Genomic DNA, 13,956 nt, shown 5'->3' with positions numbered 1-13,956 from the left:
CCACATTTTTTTGTTTTCAACAGTATGACCGATTTATTACCATTGTGCCCTTATAATCCCTCGCAACACCCATAGCAACGCCATAGCAACCCTTATAAACGGCTTTGCACATGCCCAATTACGCCCACCACAAGACGACGTTGAACAATAGATTTGTGCCGTCAACAGTCTGGAAGAGGATGGATTTCCATACCTAACATTTTGCTATGGATGTGCATCTACTTCAGGTTAAATCATAGAGCAACATGATATGCGCAAACATCGGCGAACACTGTCTTCACAAAGGGTTCATCACTGGCCTTTCCATGTAGGCTGCCGTGTTGCTCTACGTATGCTCAATGGCAGCCTAACACTCACCGGTTTGAATTATCACTGTTATCATCGCTGAGAATTAGTATATGATACGGATGCTGATCTTGGTCAGCTTGGCATACATTTTCTGTTCCTTGCCGCTGAGGTTTCACGAATCATCTATGGACTTGCCAATTATGAGGGAAAGGTACAATCTTAGCAAGCCTTATTGGTTTCTGCGTTATAATGTTGAGCAATGGGTCTGTAGTTTCAATTGGCATGTTAATTATGCCATAAATCTTTGCATGTATTGCCTTGGCGGTGGGAAGAAATTTAGACATGATGCAGTTGAAGTAATGCACATCGGCTGCTGCAAGAAATACACACGCTGTTGTGTTAAACATTGTGATCCAAATGATAACTAAGAGTACATCCCTTTCAACAGTTTATTTCTCGATTCCCGAAATTACATAATTGGTTGTCTCCTCACGCAATGTGCGTGGTCCTCAGTCTCGTGGCTGACCAAATTTAAACCGAGTTACGGGGTCCTTAAATATTTTACCTAAAAACATTCATAATACAACAACGCGTATAGAAAAACTGTGTTCCAAACACAAGTAGAGTACATGTCCATACATGTCCATCCATCACTCTTGAAATTGATTAATGATAATTACTATTTCATAGTAATTTTTTACTTACTACTCTGATAGTTCCTATAGCAGCGACTGTGAAAATAGTGGCTCTAATTATCGACATTTAGTTATTCTTAACAATTTAATGGATATTTTTCATTAATCAATGGTTAGTCTCACTACTATTTTGTACTAAACTCACAGTTCGCGCAATAGAAACTACTAGTTGTTTTACTGTTTTAATGTTTAAGAATTTGGGTGGCCAATGAAAAACATACTGAACTTCCAGCAGCATTGTCCCCGTAGCCTCCGCCCCATTGACGCGCCTTGTCTGAAAGCTCAGCAATGTCAATACATTAAGGGTCAAGATGATGAAAAACATCACGCCATTATCATTGAATAAAGTTGAAAATAAGCAAAAATTATACCAGATAAAGCAATGGATTTTATCCTGACAAAGCAATTATACGTTTCACTTATCAGTGAATATCAGAAAACACAGCTTCATGGTGGTTTATTTTTGTTATAGTGTAGGTAACAAAATGACTGCCTTTACATTAGGCTAATATTGGAAAATCAGGATATTTTTCAATGAAATGCAACTCATATTAAACTTTAAAACAAAGGGAATTCATATCGATTGATCGAGTGATGGATGAAGAGCTATTTATACACGTCGATACAAGTTTTAGCACCCCATAGCAAATTCGACATGTAAGCATAACTGAATTCACATTGGCTGTCATAAATGTGACGTCACTATACAGGGCTGAGCATGCGCACCGCTGTACTATAACACATATTTCACCTAGGATGATGATAGAGGCCTATAATAGATAGATAGATAGATACTTTATTCGTGACATGTCACAGATAAATACACAGGACAATTATAATTGGTGTGAACATAAGCAAAGAATGGTGCAAACAAAAAACAACAAAACACACAACATAAAAACCTATACCGCACACAGGAGAAATCAGGTGAGAAATAATGATATTATAATAAACACAAGAAGTGAAGTATATTATTGACTTGTTCTCTTTCTGCTGGGTTAGCATCCCTGTACTCGGCGAACTCACGTATGGCACGCGCCCGCCGACGAAGGTCATCGTCAGGCATGTATACATTATGAATGGCACAAGGATTGAGATGAAGTGTGTCCCTGGGTATATTGAGAGCTTGAGATAAAAAGGTAATACTATTTGAAACTGAAGAACCGCTGCCTCTGAGCGCGAGGTTTCCTGAGAGTTTGATAAGAATGTTTGAATGGTTCATGACCCTACTGTAATAGTACTCCATTTCACGAAAAACATGGCGCTCCGAGTTTTTGTTTTTTCGCACAGAAAATCAAATATTTGATTAAAAGTGGGCCAACCAGACGATTATACTTGGTTTTATAAATGACGATTTGGTTTTATGAATTTTCTGTTTGTGTCGATTTGAGTACTGTATTTTGTGATTATGAGAAAAACGTAGAGAATATGCCTCACTATCTAATCCTCAGATAAAACTATACCATTTTAATCAAATATTTCATTTTCTGTGTGCGAAACAACCAAAACTCAAGAGTGCCATGTTTTTCGTGAAATGGAGTACTATCATAGGCCTATATCACCATCCTAAATGAAAACTGTATCGTTAAGTAATTTACCTACATCAAGAATTAATAAAGCCTAGTCTTATCAATTCTTGCCTACGTTTACGCACCACTTCTGTTTATATGCGGTTTTTAATAGTCTCGTTTATTTATTCCATTAATTCCTTTGTTTTGTCGTAGCCTTATTGATATCCTATTCTTGTGGTTGTGCCATCACTTCATCCGGCTCGACACGCCCGAAGTCCGCAAAATTAATGGTAACATGTTGATTCTGTAGACGAACGATACTGGAAAAAATACAAATTCTCAAATTAAATATCTCCAAAACTGCATATTAAATTATCGATTGACCAATTCCAAGAACCAATAAAAACTAATATTTATCAAGTCTTGCCAAAACTGGTATCGGAACACTATTGTAAGCCCAACTCAGCGATCAGTGCGGCAAAATAAAATTGAAGTGCCACATGCGTTTTCTGGGCATCTGAATGCTAGAATTTGATATTTGCTCATTTGAAAAAGGCGCCCTGATAAATGATTTGCTCACTGACAAAAAGGTTTGTCACTCTGGTCTTTAAGAATCTATTCAGATCTACTGCAGATCAGAAGAAGGAAAAAGCATCTTACGCAAAATATACTCGACTACTGCTAAGTATTTTGCCGATATCTGGAGAAGGCAACTGATTGGACGGTCCGTGTTGATGATGGAGACATCTAATTTGTTTGATCTCAGCTTGTGCTACATGCGCAGCAGCCGCTGCGTTCGGAAAGTGTGTTGTGTACATAGTAGTACCTTCAAGAGGCGCAGTCGCGAAAATAATTGCATTCGTGTGCGCGTCCACCACTTCAAAATAGAAAAATTTGAAACTAATTAATACACGTGCAAGAAAGTCAGTAATAGACAATTTCAATGGTGTATTTTATTATTCAGTAAGATTTTTACTTTCACATGTCGCATCAAAGATGTACATGTGTAATAAGATGTTGGTGTGAAAGTCTTTTTCTGCAACAGATATCTCATTCTTTCCGTTTATGCTTTGCTTGTTTTACTCAAATCTGACCATAATGTAGACCAATTCGCATACCAGTACAATACCCCTTGTTACTTTGAATTCGATACCGTTTATACCCTTACAATTGGGAGCAGGACAATTCCCCCGGACAATTGCCCCCCGGACTATTCCCCCCAGACAACTCCCCCTGGACAATTCCCCCCGAGGACAACTCCCCCTGGACAATCCCCCCCCCCCGAGGACAACTCCCCCTGGACAATTCCCCCCGATTACAATTACACTCTTATAAATTACAAAGGTTGTTTTTGAGCTTTTGAAAAACCCGTTCGTAATTACTGGTGGTCCTGCAACACAACAGAAATGCAGTTATAAACAATGCCTTAGTGCAGTTACTATGCACACGAATTGGCTGAAACTCGGAATTGATGGTAACTGCGATACTGAAAGCTATATTTAGTGCATATTTGCGCAATCGGAAATTGTCAATTTTAACTACAAATTTGATTTTTTTTTTCGAGCGCCGTAGGCCTACACAGGTTTTTTGCCAGACCAAATATGCAACCCTAAGATGTTTTTTTAGCCGGGTTTAACGTACAACCGTGCTTTTGTGGAAGATAGGAGAATAGGGAGTATCCATTAATAAGATTTAGTCATTTTAGTTCAACTACTGGCTACGAGGTTGGAAAAACCTGGGCGATTCAGTGCAGCAAACTATTATTGAATTCATAGCTCAAACTTCCTATCAGTTGACAGCTGACAAAAGTATCTGTTTACTGATGTTAACATTATCTGGTTTAGGAGTAACCATTTTTGCGAGAACGTTTGTTTAGTATGCAAAGTACGCACCTGATACTTATCGGGATAACAGCAATCGTACGTGAGCATGTTGCGTGAGCATGATGAGTGTATTATCAATGACTTTAATCATCTCTAGATATCAATCTTGACACTTTTAAGAGGCGCTGAGTTCATGCCTCGCAGCTTGTCAGATCTGTAAAATTTCATCGCAGTGCGTGTTTGCTATAGGTATATTTACCAATGGGTCCAGGAGTGGGATGGTTAAGTGGCGATCCGTTATAACCGTAGCCAACGATTTTCCTTTTATCGTTTACCAAGACCGCGCCAACCTGTAATAAAATTATCATACATGAATTAATCACTTTTTTCGACACGAAATTCATAACTGAGCTTCCCTTACCATGCCCGTGCCGATCTAATATACCGGCGTTGTGCGTCTATCTACATATGATTGACGAACATCGCCGGTTAGTCTAGTCGACATGTGAATGAAGGAGACTTTAGGATTTGCGTACTCCGCCGGTTAGTTTAGTCGACATGTGAAAGAAGGAGACTTTATGATTGGCGTACACCGCCGGTTAGTTTAGTCGACATGTGAAAGGAGGAGACTTTATGATTGGCGTACACCGCCGGTTAGTTTAGTCGACATGTGAAAGGAGGAGACTTTAGGATTGACGTACACCGCCGGTTAGTTTAGTCGACATGTGAACGGAGGAGACTTTAGGATTTGCGTACACCGCCGGTTAGTTTAGTCAACATGTGAAAGGAGGAAACTTTAGGGTTGACGTACACCGCCGGTTAGTTCGGTCGACATGTGAAAGGAGGAGACTTTAGGATTGACGTACACCGCCGGTTAGTTTAGTCGACATGTGAAAGGAGGAAACTTTAGGATTGGCGTACACCGCCGGTTAGTTTAGTCGACATGTGAAAGGAGGAAACTTTAGGGTTGACGTACACCGCCGGTTAGTTTAGTCGACATGTGAAAGGAGGAGACTTTAGGATTGACGTACACCGCCGGTTAGTTTAGTCGACATGTGAAAGGAGGAGACTTTAGGATTGGCGTACTCCGCCGGTTAGTTTAGTCGACATGTGAAAGAAGGAGACTTTAGGATTGGCGTACACCGCCGGTTAGTTTAGTCGACATGTGAAAGGAGGAGACTTTAGGATTGGCGTACACCGCCGGTTAGTTTAGTCGACATGTGAAAGGAGGAAACTTTAGGGTTGACGTACACCGCCGGTTAGTTTAGTCGACATGTGAAAGGAGGAGACTTTAGGATTGACGTACACCGCCGGTTAGTTTAGTCGACATGTGAAAGGAGGAGACTTTAGGATTGGCGTACACCGCCGGTTAGTTTAGTCGACATGTGAAAGGAGGAGACTTTAGGATTGGCGTACACCGCCGGTTAGTTTAGTCGACATGTGAAAGAAGGAGACTTTAGGATTGACGTACACCGCCGGTTAGTTTAGTCGACATGTGAAAGGAGGAGACTTTAGGATTGGCGTACTCCGCCGGTTAGTTTAGTCGACATGTGAACGGAGGAGACTTTAGGGTTGACGTACACCGCCGGTTAGTCAGCATGTCCATTACGATAGCATTTATGTAGAATATTGTCAATAGTGAGTTTCAGCACTGTCGAAACGTATCGCGTATCCGTATGGAATATACGTATGATGCATACGTGTCAGTGAGACGTAACTCGGACATAAAATGAGCTTCAGTATCGATAATTCATCCGTTTGTATTTTGTTAACAGCTGAAGAGGTACATGCACATGGTAATGAAGACGATTCTAATATCTCCAAAAAAGACAAACTTCACAAACGAAAGCATCATCACATAATCTACAATATTTCTCAAACCATGAGAGTATGTTGGAAAGATGATAGAGGTCTCAAAGTAGTTGCAAATGCAAGATAAATTGTTCATTATCATACGCACTGCTTCCCGCATGGAATATTGTTTTTGTGTTTACCATATACTTATGCGGTACCACTTAGTCGTCCAAACTACACAAACTGATGACGTCGTACGCAAAATCAATAGGGATATAATTAGTCAAGTCAGGTCAAAACGCGTTAATCTTTTCGGAGAGGGGGAGGTGGGAGGCGGTTGATCGGTGGGAATATAATACATTATGAACTGAGGTCTATATGTACAGTCCTACCAGAAAGTAACCGTTTTTTTTTAATATCACAGAGATAAAATAAGATATTTGATTGTGGTTTTCACAGCAGAGTATGGTATATTTAGTTGGTCGTATATGTGTTGTACTTGGATGCACCTAATTCCATCCCCTCATTATGTAACAAACATTTTAAAAAAAAGGTCCCAAAATCACTTTTTTATTTCATGTGCCTTTTCAAAAATTCAAATGAGCCCATGAACTGTGCTTTATGACCATCATTGTTTGGCACTTGCAATTCCATAGAGTGTGTTCGATAGTCATGACAAATGCACATTTTTGCTGAGAATTTTCTATTATTTTTTCAAAAATCTCTTCCATAACCTTTGATAAAGACCTCCAATTCTTCATGTATGAGCTGAGTTGGCCATAAAGACCCTGACTGACTGCATTGCTAACTATGAGGGGTGTTTACAAAGGTCACCAGCTGTAAAAAATAATCACCTGTAGCGAGCTATAACTTATCTTCAGAATGAAAGAATTTAGCAGGAATTTTCTAATAATGAAAGCAAAAACCTTTGTTGCATCATAGTTCACCCAAACATTGTGAAAAAGAACGAAATCAAAATAAAATAAAAAAGTTACTTTTGGACATTTTTTAAATTGGCTGTTACATAATAAAGAGACAGGATTAGCTTGGTCCAAATACAACAGATGCATGACCAACAAGAAAACCGCATTCAATTATCTTATTCTATCTCTGTGATATTAAAAAAAAACTGTGGATACATTATTTACTTTCAGGTAGGACTGTACATCTGCATGAACTTACTTTTTCCGTCAGCTTCGACTTACTGGCTACTATTGCCGCAATGGACAAATAGAATTGATCATCCTCGGTCGCCGTCTCTGGCGGATGGATGCTGAAATTTGTAAATGTTTATCGATATATACAGTGAACTAACTTTGTTTACGGAATTGACCGAACTGGAGGTGTCGCTTGTCTCACCAAAACCGTTCGGGATGAGCTACAATGTAGACCAAAACCGAGCAATTGATACCGATATTGAGGTACCAATGTCTATTCTAAAATATCTCAAATTAAAAAACCAAACTGTGGTTTAAAAAATGCTTTTGACAGCTTTCACATTTCGCACAACCCAAGCGGTTATGGTTGCCTAGTCATAACCGCCGCATTTAAAACGAGGCTTCATTTGCGCAGAGTGCAGTTGCAATGTAAAGTGCGGTTCGTTCCAAATCTAGGTATCTTAGAATCTACGTGTATATTAAACAATGCATTAGGCGGTGCTGGTAAAGATCAGAAAAGTGATAAGTCACCAAGTGGCATCCCTTGTGTTGTCACGACTCTTTAAAAATGTGATAGACGTACATGCAACATACCAGTTAATCAAATGTATTCCGAATCCTTGGAATTCAGCTGAGGTTCTCATCATTTATTCGTATCGGGGAAAACAAAGGAAACGAGATAACAAAAATACGGTGTATCGTTATGTGTATTCTGAATGGCGGTCTGGTTTGCGACGACTGGTTGTGGTATTTCAGTCAACAATCACTTGAACAACAGCACTCCAATGATCAGAACTTTTTATAGTGTCCATGAGCAATGTCGCCAACATTCTGTCCTCGTGGAGTCCATAGTCGTCGTGGGAAACTCAAATGAACGAGTTGAACGTGAACCCAATGTAACATCCAAGCAAAAAGGACGGATCATGAATCGTGACGCGTGAATGGTGATGCGTGAAGAGTGAATGGGTCACGCGTGTCGAGTGAAAAGTGAATAGTTCATTCCTATGTAACGTCTTTAAAGAGACGTTCACTGTTCAGGCTTCACTTTTCACGGGTCATTCGTGACCTGAACAACCAACAAAGCATTTTTAATGAATATGTTGCATAGGCCTTCATTTTCTACTTGTCGCTGGCATTACGTCATTTTCGCGTGAGCTCACGAATGTCATTCTTTGTGATGTGAACTGCACGACAGTTTGTCAAGATTCGGACAATGCACATGAAGCATCCCATGGCGACGAAGAGTTCATCTTCTCCTAGGCATTTGATGAGGCTGACATTGACCGCTTCGATTAGGGTGAAGATTACAGTAACAAGCCAACAGAACCGTCACTGCAGGAAACTGGAAGCTTTTGCAAAGAACACAGAAAGGTAAAATCAAAGAAAAGGAAGAGTAACCCTTCATATGATGATTGCCAAACTGTACTGATGAGAGTTATGAAACAGCGTATTGAGGAAAATAGGGAATATCTAAGACTAGGTGAAGTTCCTTAAATCGCTAATGCCAAAGGTAGATTCTCTTTCAGAGGACCAATTCCTCGACTTTCTATTCGACGTTCTGCATGACTTGAAAAATCAATCAATCAGATATCGACGTGATCGATTGAACTCTTCCAGTGTGCTTCGTACCAATAAATGATTCGCACATCACACCGTCCCCGGTTACCTCCGCTTCCGCTTTCGTTCGTTGTCCATTAAGAGCAACGCTGCCAACATTTTGTTCTCGGAGGAGTCAGTATTCGTCGCGGGAAACTCTAATGGACGAGTTGAACGTGAACCTGGCCTATATGCAACACCCCAGGAAAAAGGACGGATGAATCGTCACGCGTGAATCTTGATGCAGGAAAAGTGAATCGTTCATTCCTATGTACCGTCTGCCTTCAGACGACTATCATGACAATACAACTCGCAATGCTCGCTCGCCCAGCATGCAGTAGGGTGGGCGTTAAAAAGGGGTTAAACATTGTAAAAATAGGACCATGGGGTGGTGGCGGGGGGAGGTTGGTCAATAATAAGGGTGTTTTTAACGCCCAAAGGTATGTACCTGGGGGCCATAACCTTCCTTATATAATATGCACTTTTGTCTGTCCGAAGGGTGTCCTCAATAGAGAGGTTCTATTAAAGTTGCGATGGTGATCCTTGGACTGTCACAACCCACTAGATGCATGGTCACAACCAGTAACTGCAGTCTCGACCGTTACACCAAATCCGTTGACGTCCAGTCACAACCTAGGAACAGCCAGTAAATGCAGTCTGAACCTTTGTATCAATTCCTTTGAAGTGTAGGATGTGAAGAACAAGTTCAGTCGATGCATGGTCACCACCTTGAGGCAAGCAGTGAAGGCAGTCTGGACATTTACATCAAATACTTTAAAGTGCAGGGTGGACAAAGTAACTCAGTCGATGCATGGTCACAACCTAGGGACAACAAGTACCAGTATGGACCTTTACATCAATTCCTTTGTCTTTGAAGTGTAGGTTGTGACAAACTACATAGTCCAGTGAACATGGTCCAGCCTAGGCAGGGGCAACCAGTAAATGCAGTCTTGACCTTTACATCAGGGACAACCACCCAATTAATGTTACTGAATTAGCTGACCACTATCGATCGATATGGACCTAAATCGACGGGCACTTAAGTCACTAGTTCTCCAAGCGTCGTCAATGGTGATCATCGTTGCCAAGTCTCACTCGACCTACTGTCTCTGCCACAGTTGGCGCGCCAGTCACCTCTGAACAACTGGAACAATCGCCGGCCAACAATGGTCATAATGCGACGTATCTAAGGTTGGAAACGCATGCGCGCAATATCATCGCGCGTTCTATTTTTATTAAATGATGGACAGGGCTCGCGAAACGTCTTGTTTTCCGCCCGTGACTGCGCCAATCATTGTTAAAATCTACAGCTTTATCATGCATCTGTTTGACACAAAAACACTCTGCGGTGTTATGAAAAAAGAAACTATCACGACTTCCTTAAAATGTTTTTTATCAAAACATAACAAGAGGGCTTTTCAATCCATATTACAAGCAGCGTACTATACACACTGGATCAGTGTGTGGACGATCAAACTGTGGCAGAGGGACTATCAGTCTGCAATCTAGGCCATATTATATCTTTATCTGCTAAAACTCAGCCTCGTTGCTAAAACTCAGCCTCGTTTTGGTACCAATGCATGATAGTGCATTGGTACTGTAATGTACTACCTGTCTGATAGAGAGTAGCCAAATGATTATGTGCCACTAAAAGTGTCCCCTGTGACCATACAGTTACCCACATCTGTTTCAATCTTGCTGATATTGGAATAATAGGTTACTCACTGACTGTTTATGATATTTATCCTCAAATACATGTATATTATCCTATTTAGCTCCAGTAGACAGATTAATAATCCTAAATAATCATGAAGGGTGTGGCTGCCCTTTTTGGGCGTGTTCTGGGAGGCTTAAAGGGCATTGAGGGTGAAATATCCACTAGGCCTCTCTCTTGATATCTTGACTAATGGTATGCAAAATGTTGATTTCATAACTCAACTGGTCTCTGCTATATTATTGGTTATAGTCAGGAGGGGAAATGTTCTAAAATGCCAATCAACAGAAAAAAGCTGTCGTCTTAGCGTAGTCTCAGCCAATTAGCTCAGTATCTATGCACATTTTGGCACATAATGATGCCTTCTTTCAGATGCAAGCGGTCTGATGGCTTGAAATTAAAATAGTTCTGAGAAATCTTCAAATGAACAGTGGCTTGATAGATGGGGTCAAACATGCTGAGAGACACATGTTGGGTGCCATGTTCTGTGAGGCTTAGAGTTCAAGACAGTTGATGTATGATATCCATGGGTACATAATGTCCTAACGTATCAAAATATAGTCATCTTAAACTGAAATATACCACACATGATGTAAAATCAGTACTTTCTTGGTGCTCATTTTGCAAATCAGAGTTAAAAATCAAGAACATGACCTACTTCCTTGATGCACATTCTGTATACCCTGCACTAGTATGCATGTATCAGTTAGGCGTTGGTGTAGTGGTTGCTATGGCTAGGGCATTTTCACAATTAGTTAAGTTAGTTCATTGTAGAGTTTGAAGTAACTAGTACATATACCTAATTGATAATATATCCCAAATGTCCACTTAGATTAGTTAGCATAGCCCCATAGGTTTATAATATTTATGAAATTGTTAATCTTTCACCCATGGGTGGATGGAGCCCATGTGGTCAGCATGAGCTGGTAGCTAGTTAGTTGTCCAACAGACAACATGATTGGGGTTGTTTCTTTTGGATTGCTATCGAGTCAATCACGGATGCCTCTCCATCACGGAAATAGTTTATGGCTATATTGAGCGTGTCCTAATTAGAGTCTGGCCTGCTTGCAGCAGATATGCCACTCAGCATAAACCAAACCGAGGCCATCAGATAACGCGGGAACTGATATCAATTACATATTCCAGGTCTGGATCGTAGACTGTATGTGACAAATTCAGTGGGTGAATGCAAAATGGGCATTTGGCCCAGCGCCCGGGAGATTGCAGCTTGTTGAGATGAAATTTCACACGATTTCCCGAAGTAGTCCGGTACTATAGGCTTTAAAGGACCATTGGCATTGCAATATGTTTGTTCTAAAAAACCGTTGATTTTGAATTTTTCCTTTTTTGTGCAATTTGTTGATGGAAACTTACTACTTTGTGTAGAATAGGAGGTGACTGGGCAGCCGACAGCTGGGTAATATTGCCCTTGATAATGCCAATGGTCCTTAAACGAATTAACGACAGTATACGATATACATGTAGCTAAAAAGGTTGACTCACCTGTCATCCTCAGCCATGTTGAGTTCAGCTTTATATCCTGATACAACAGTTACGAACTCACGCTGACTGGAGACTTCTTGGGATACAAGTGACCTTGATAACTGGCTCATTACAAACCACTTTCCAAAAGCAATTTTGGCCCTTGAACTTCGGTCGTAGTCACGTCCGCAGAAATCGATGCGGGGACACTATTAAAGCTCAACTGAAACAAATTCATATCCAATATGTTAAAATGAGTGTAAAGATAATATCATATTTTTTCGAGCACTGTTGATTTCCGGATCAGGGCACGGTTGTCCAAATTAAGTTTGTCACTGACGCTAGGTTAACGTCAGCATTATTGACAAAATTAGTTTTGAACAACCGGGCCCAGTATGGCAAGAAAATCGCTTCGATTGCCGACTCCAACTTTTTTAAATGTATATGCCCTATACACCAGCCATGAGCCGCAACGGATGCCATGCATATTATGTCTATATCTTGTGTTGGCTTGCAGCTGCTATGCTTAACAAACAGATACATGCATTAATATAACACTGCATATTGGCTGATAGGAAAGCACAGCAAATACAAAAATCGATTAGATGTTATAAAGCCAGGCGCGTGCAATATAGAGATAGAAAAACCCAATACATACCATACACACGGGAAGAAGACCTGTGTTCAAAGATAATACTCGCCGGAAACACGGTTTAAGGCAGAGGTCTCGATATCACTAGTGATGCTGGCAGTAAGTGACCACACGTATTGCAGTGATGAAGCCAGTCAGCATGGTCAGCTGTAATGGAAGCCTGGAGTATGTAAACCGCGTTGTGACTAATCCGATCCTCGATCACGTGGTAGTATAGTGATTGATTCGGTTGCTCAACCCGAGCAGTTGTTTCGTTACTATGGTTACAGCCTTACGCTCTCTTTTGTAAATTTTAAGAGTGTACATAATCATGTACGAATAGAGAAGAATTAACAAAGGTAACGGAAGAGTAGCGCGAGATCGGGAGCGGAAGAAACGAAACTGGAACCTGGCCAGGAGTATAATGACATTGCCTGCCACTATGCGCCGCCACTTGCGGTATCACAGAAGTTAAAATGATGGATGTCGTCTGCCAAGAATTTCTTTTCACACGTGAAAAAAACATCGGTTTCAGTCAATGTATACCCTGACAACATAGATAAACAGAACAACAGACATAAAAATAACCCTGGCAACCCTGCCAAGCGGTCCCTGAACGATCCGAATGACTCGAAATGTCCAATTTAGCACACCAAAGCGGCGGGATGTCGAGGGCGCTGATAATGCACGTGGGCGCGCAGCCTATGCACACGGCAATGGACACTGTCGATGGGGATGGTAATGGCCCGGGCAAATGTTCCACGCTGCTTAAGAATGATAACCTTGACTATGGCCTGATGACCGATCTACTTGTTCTCAAACTGAAGCCTGGGATCGAAGGAATGGTAAAGGAGGCCTTGGAAACCGTCAGTGCGAACATCGAGAGAATGGTTGTGAAAACTGTCGTCGAGAAAGTAGAGCCCACCAAATGTCTGGCACGCCTTAACTTCTACAAAGGCGATGCCAACGAGCAATATACAAGACGCGAAACGATCAAAATCATTGGCCTACCTGAGGCTGATTTAGGAATTCAAGAACTTGTAGTACATGAACTTGTCACCCTGTTCAAAGACGTCGAAGCGAAAGTGAAAAAAGAGGACATTTCTGTGTTCCATCGCAACGGGCCTAAATCTCGCGGAAAGGATAGACCGATTCTAAGCAGGTCCACTTCTCGTCAAATTTGCAAAGAAATCAAAGCTCAGGGATTTGTCCGCGAGAAAGTATGTGCTCATATTCGAGGATCTGATTTGTTGCTTGCTTGACAA

The 13,956-nt window shown here is 41.0% G+C and overlaps 1 protein-coding gene across 1 annotated transcript; it reads right to left on the bottom strand.

Moving 5' to 3' along the window:
* Positions 1-729: 729 nt before the first annotated feature.
* LOC135501809 (deoxycytidylate deaminase-like) lies at positions 730-12,994 on the bottom strand. The gene is made up of 6 exons (XM_064794134.1): positions 12,719-12,994; positions 12,082-12,283; positions 7,294-7,384; positions 4,577-4,667; positions 3,155-3,371; positions 730-2,814 (listed from the first exon to the last, which is right to left on the bottom strand). The coding sequence occupies exons 2-6, from the start codon at positions 12,189-12,191 to the stop codon at positions 2,721-2,723; spliced, it is 603 nt and encodes a 200-aa protein (XP_064650204.1). The 5' UTR covers positions 12,192-12,283; positions 12,719-12,994; the 3' UTR covers positions 730-2,720.
* Between the last annotated feature and the right edge of the window lie 962 nt (positions 12,995-13,956).

This window comes from Lineus longissimus, chromosome 17 (genome assembly GCF_910592395.1).
Source record: "Lineus longissimus chromosome 17, tnLinLong1.2, whole genome shotgun sequence".
Taxonomy (NCBI): domain Eukaryota; kingdom Metazoa; phylum Nemertea; class Pilidiophora; order Heteronemertea; family Lineidae; genus Lineus; species Lineus longissimus.
The sequence above is the reverse complement of the archived record's forward strand: the minus strand, read 5'-3'. Positions and strand labels throughout refer to the sequence as shown.

Excerpts from the sequence above, each read along its gene's own strand:
- LOC135501809 (XM_064794134.1), bottom strand. The coding sequence starts at position 12,191 with ATGAGCCAGTTATCAAGGTCACTTGTATCCCAAGAAGTCTCCAGTCAG. Across the intron at positions 7,385-12,081 it reads AACATGGCTGAGGATGACAG|CATCCATCCGCCAGAGACGG; the intron begins GTGAGTCAACCT and ends TACAAATTTCAG. Across the intron at positions 2,815-3,154 it reads AGTAGTCGAGTATATTTTGC|TATCGTTCGTCTACAGAATC; the intron begins GTAAGATGCTTT and ends TATTTTTTCCAG.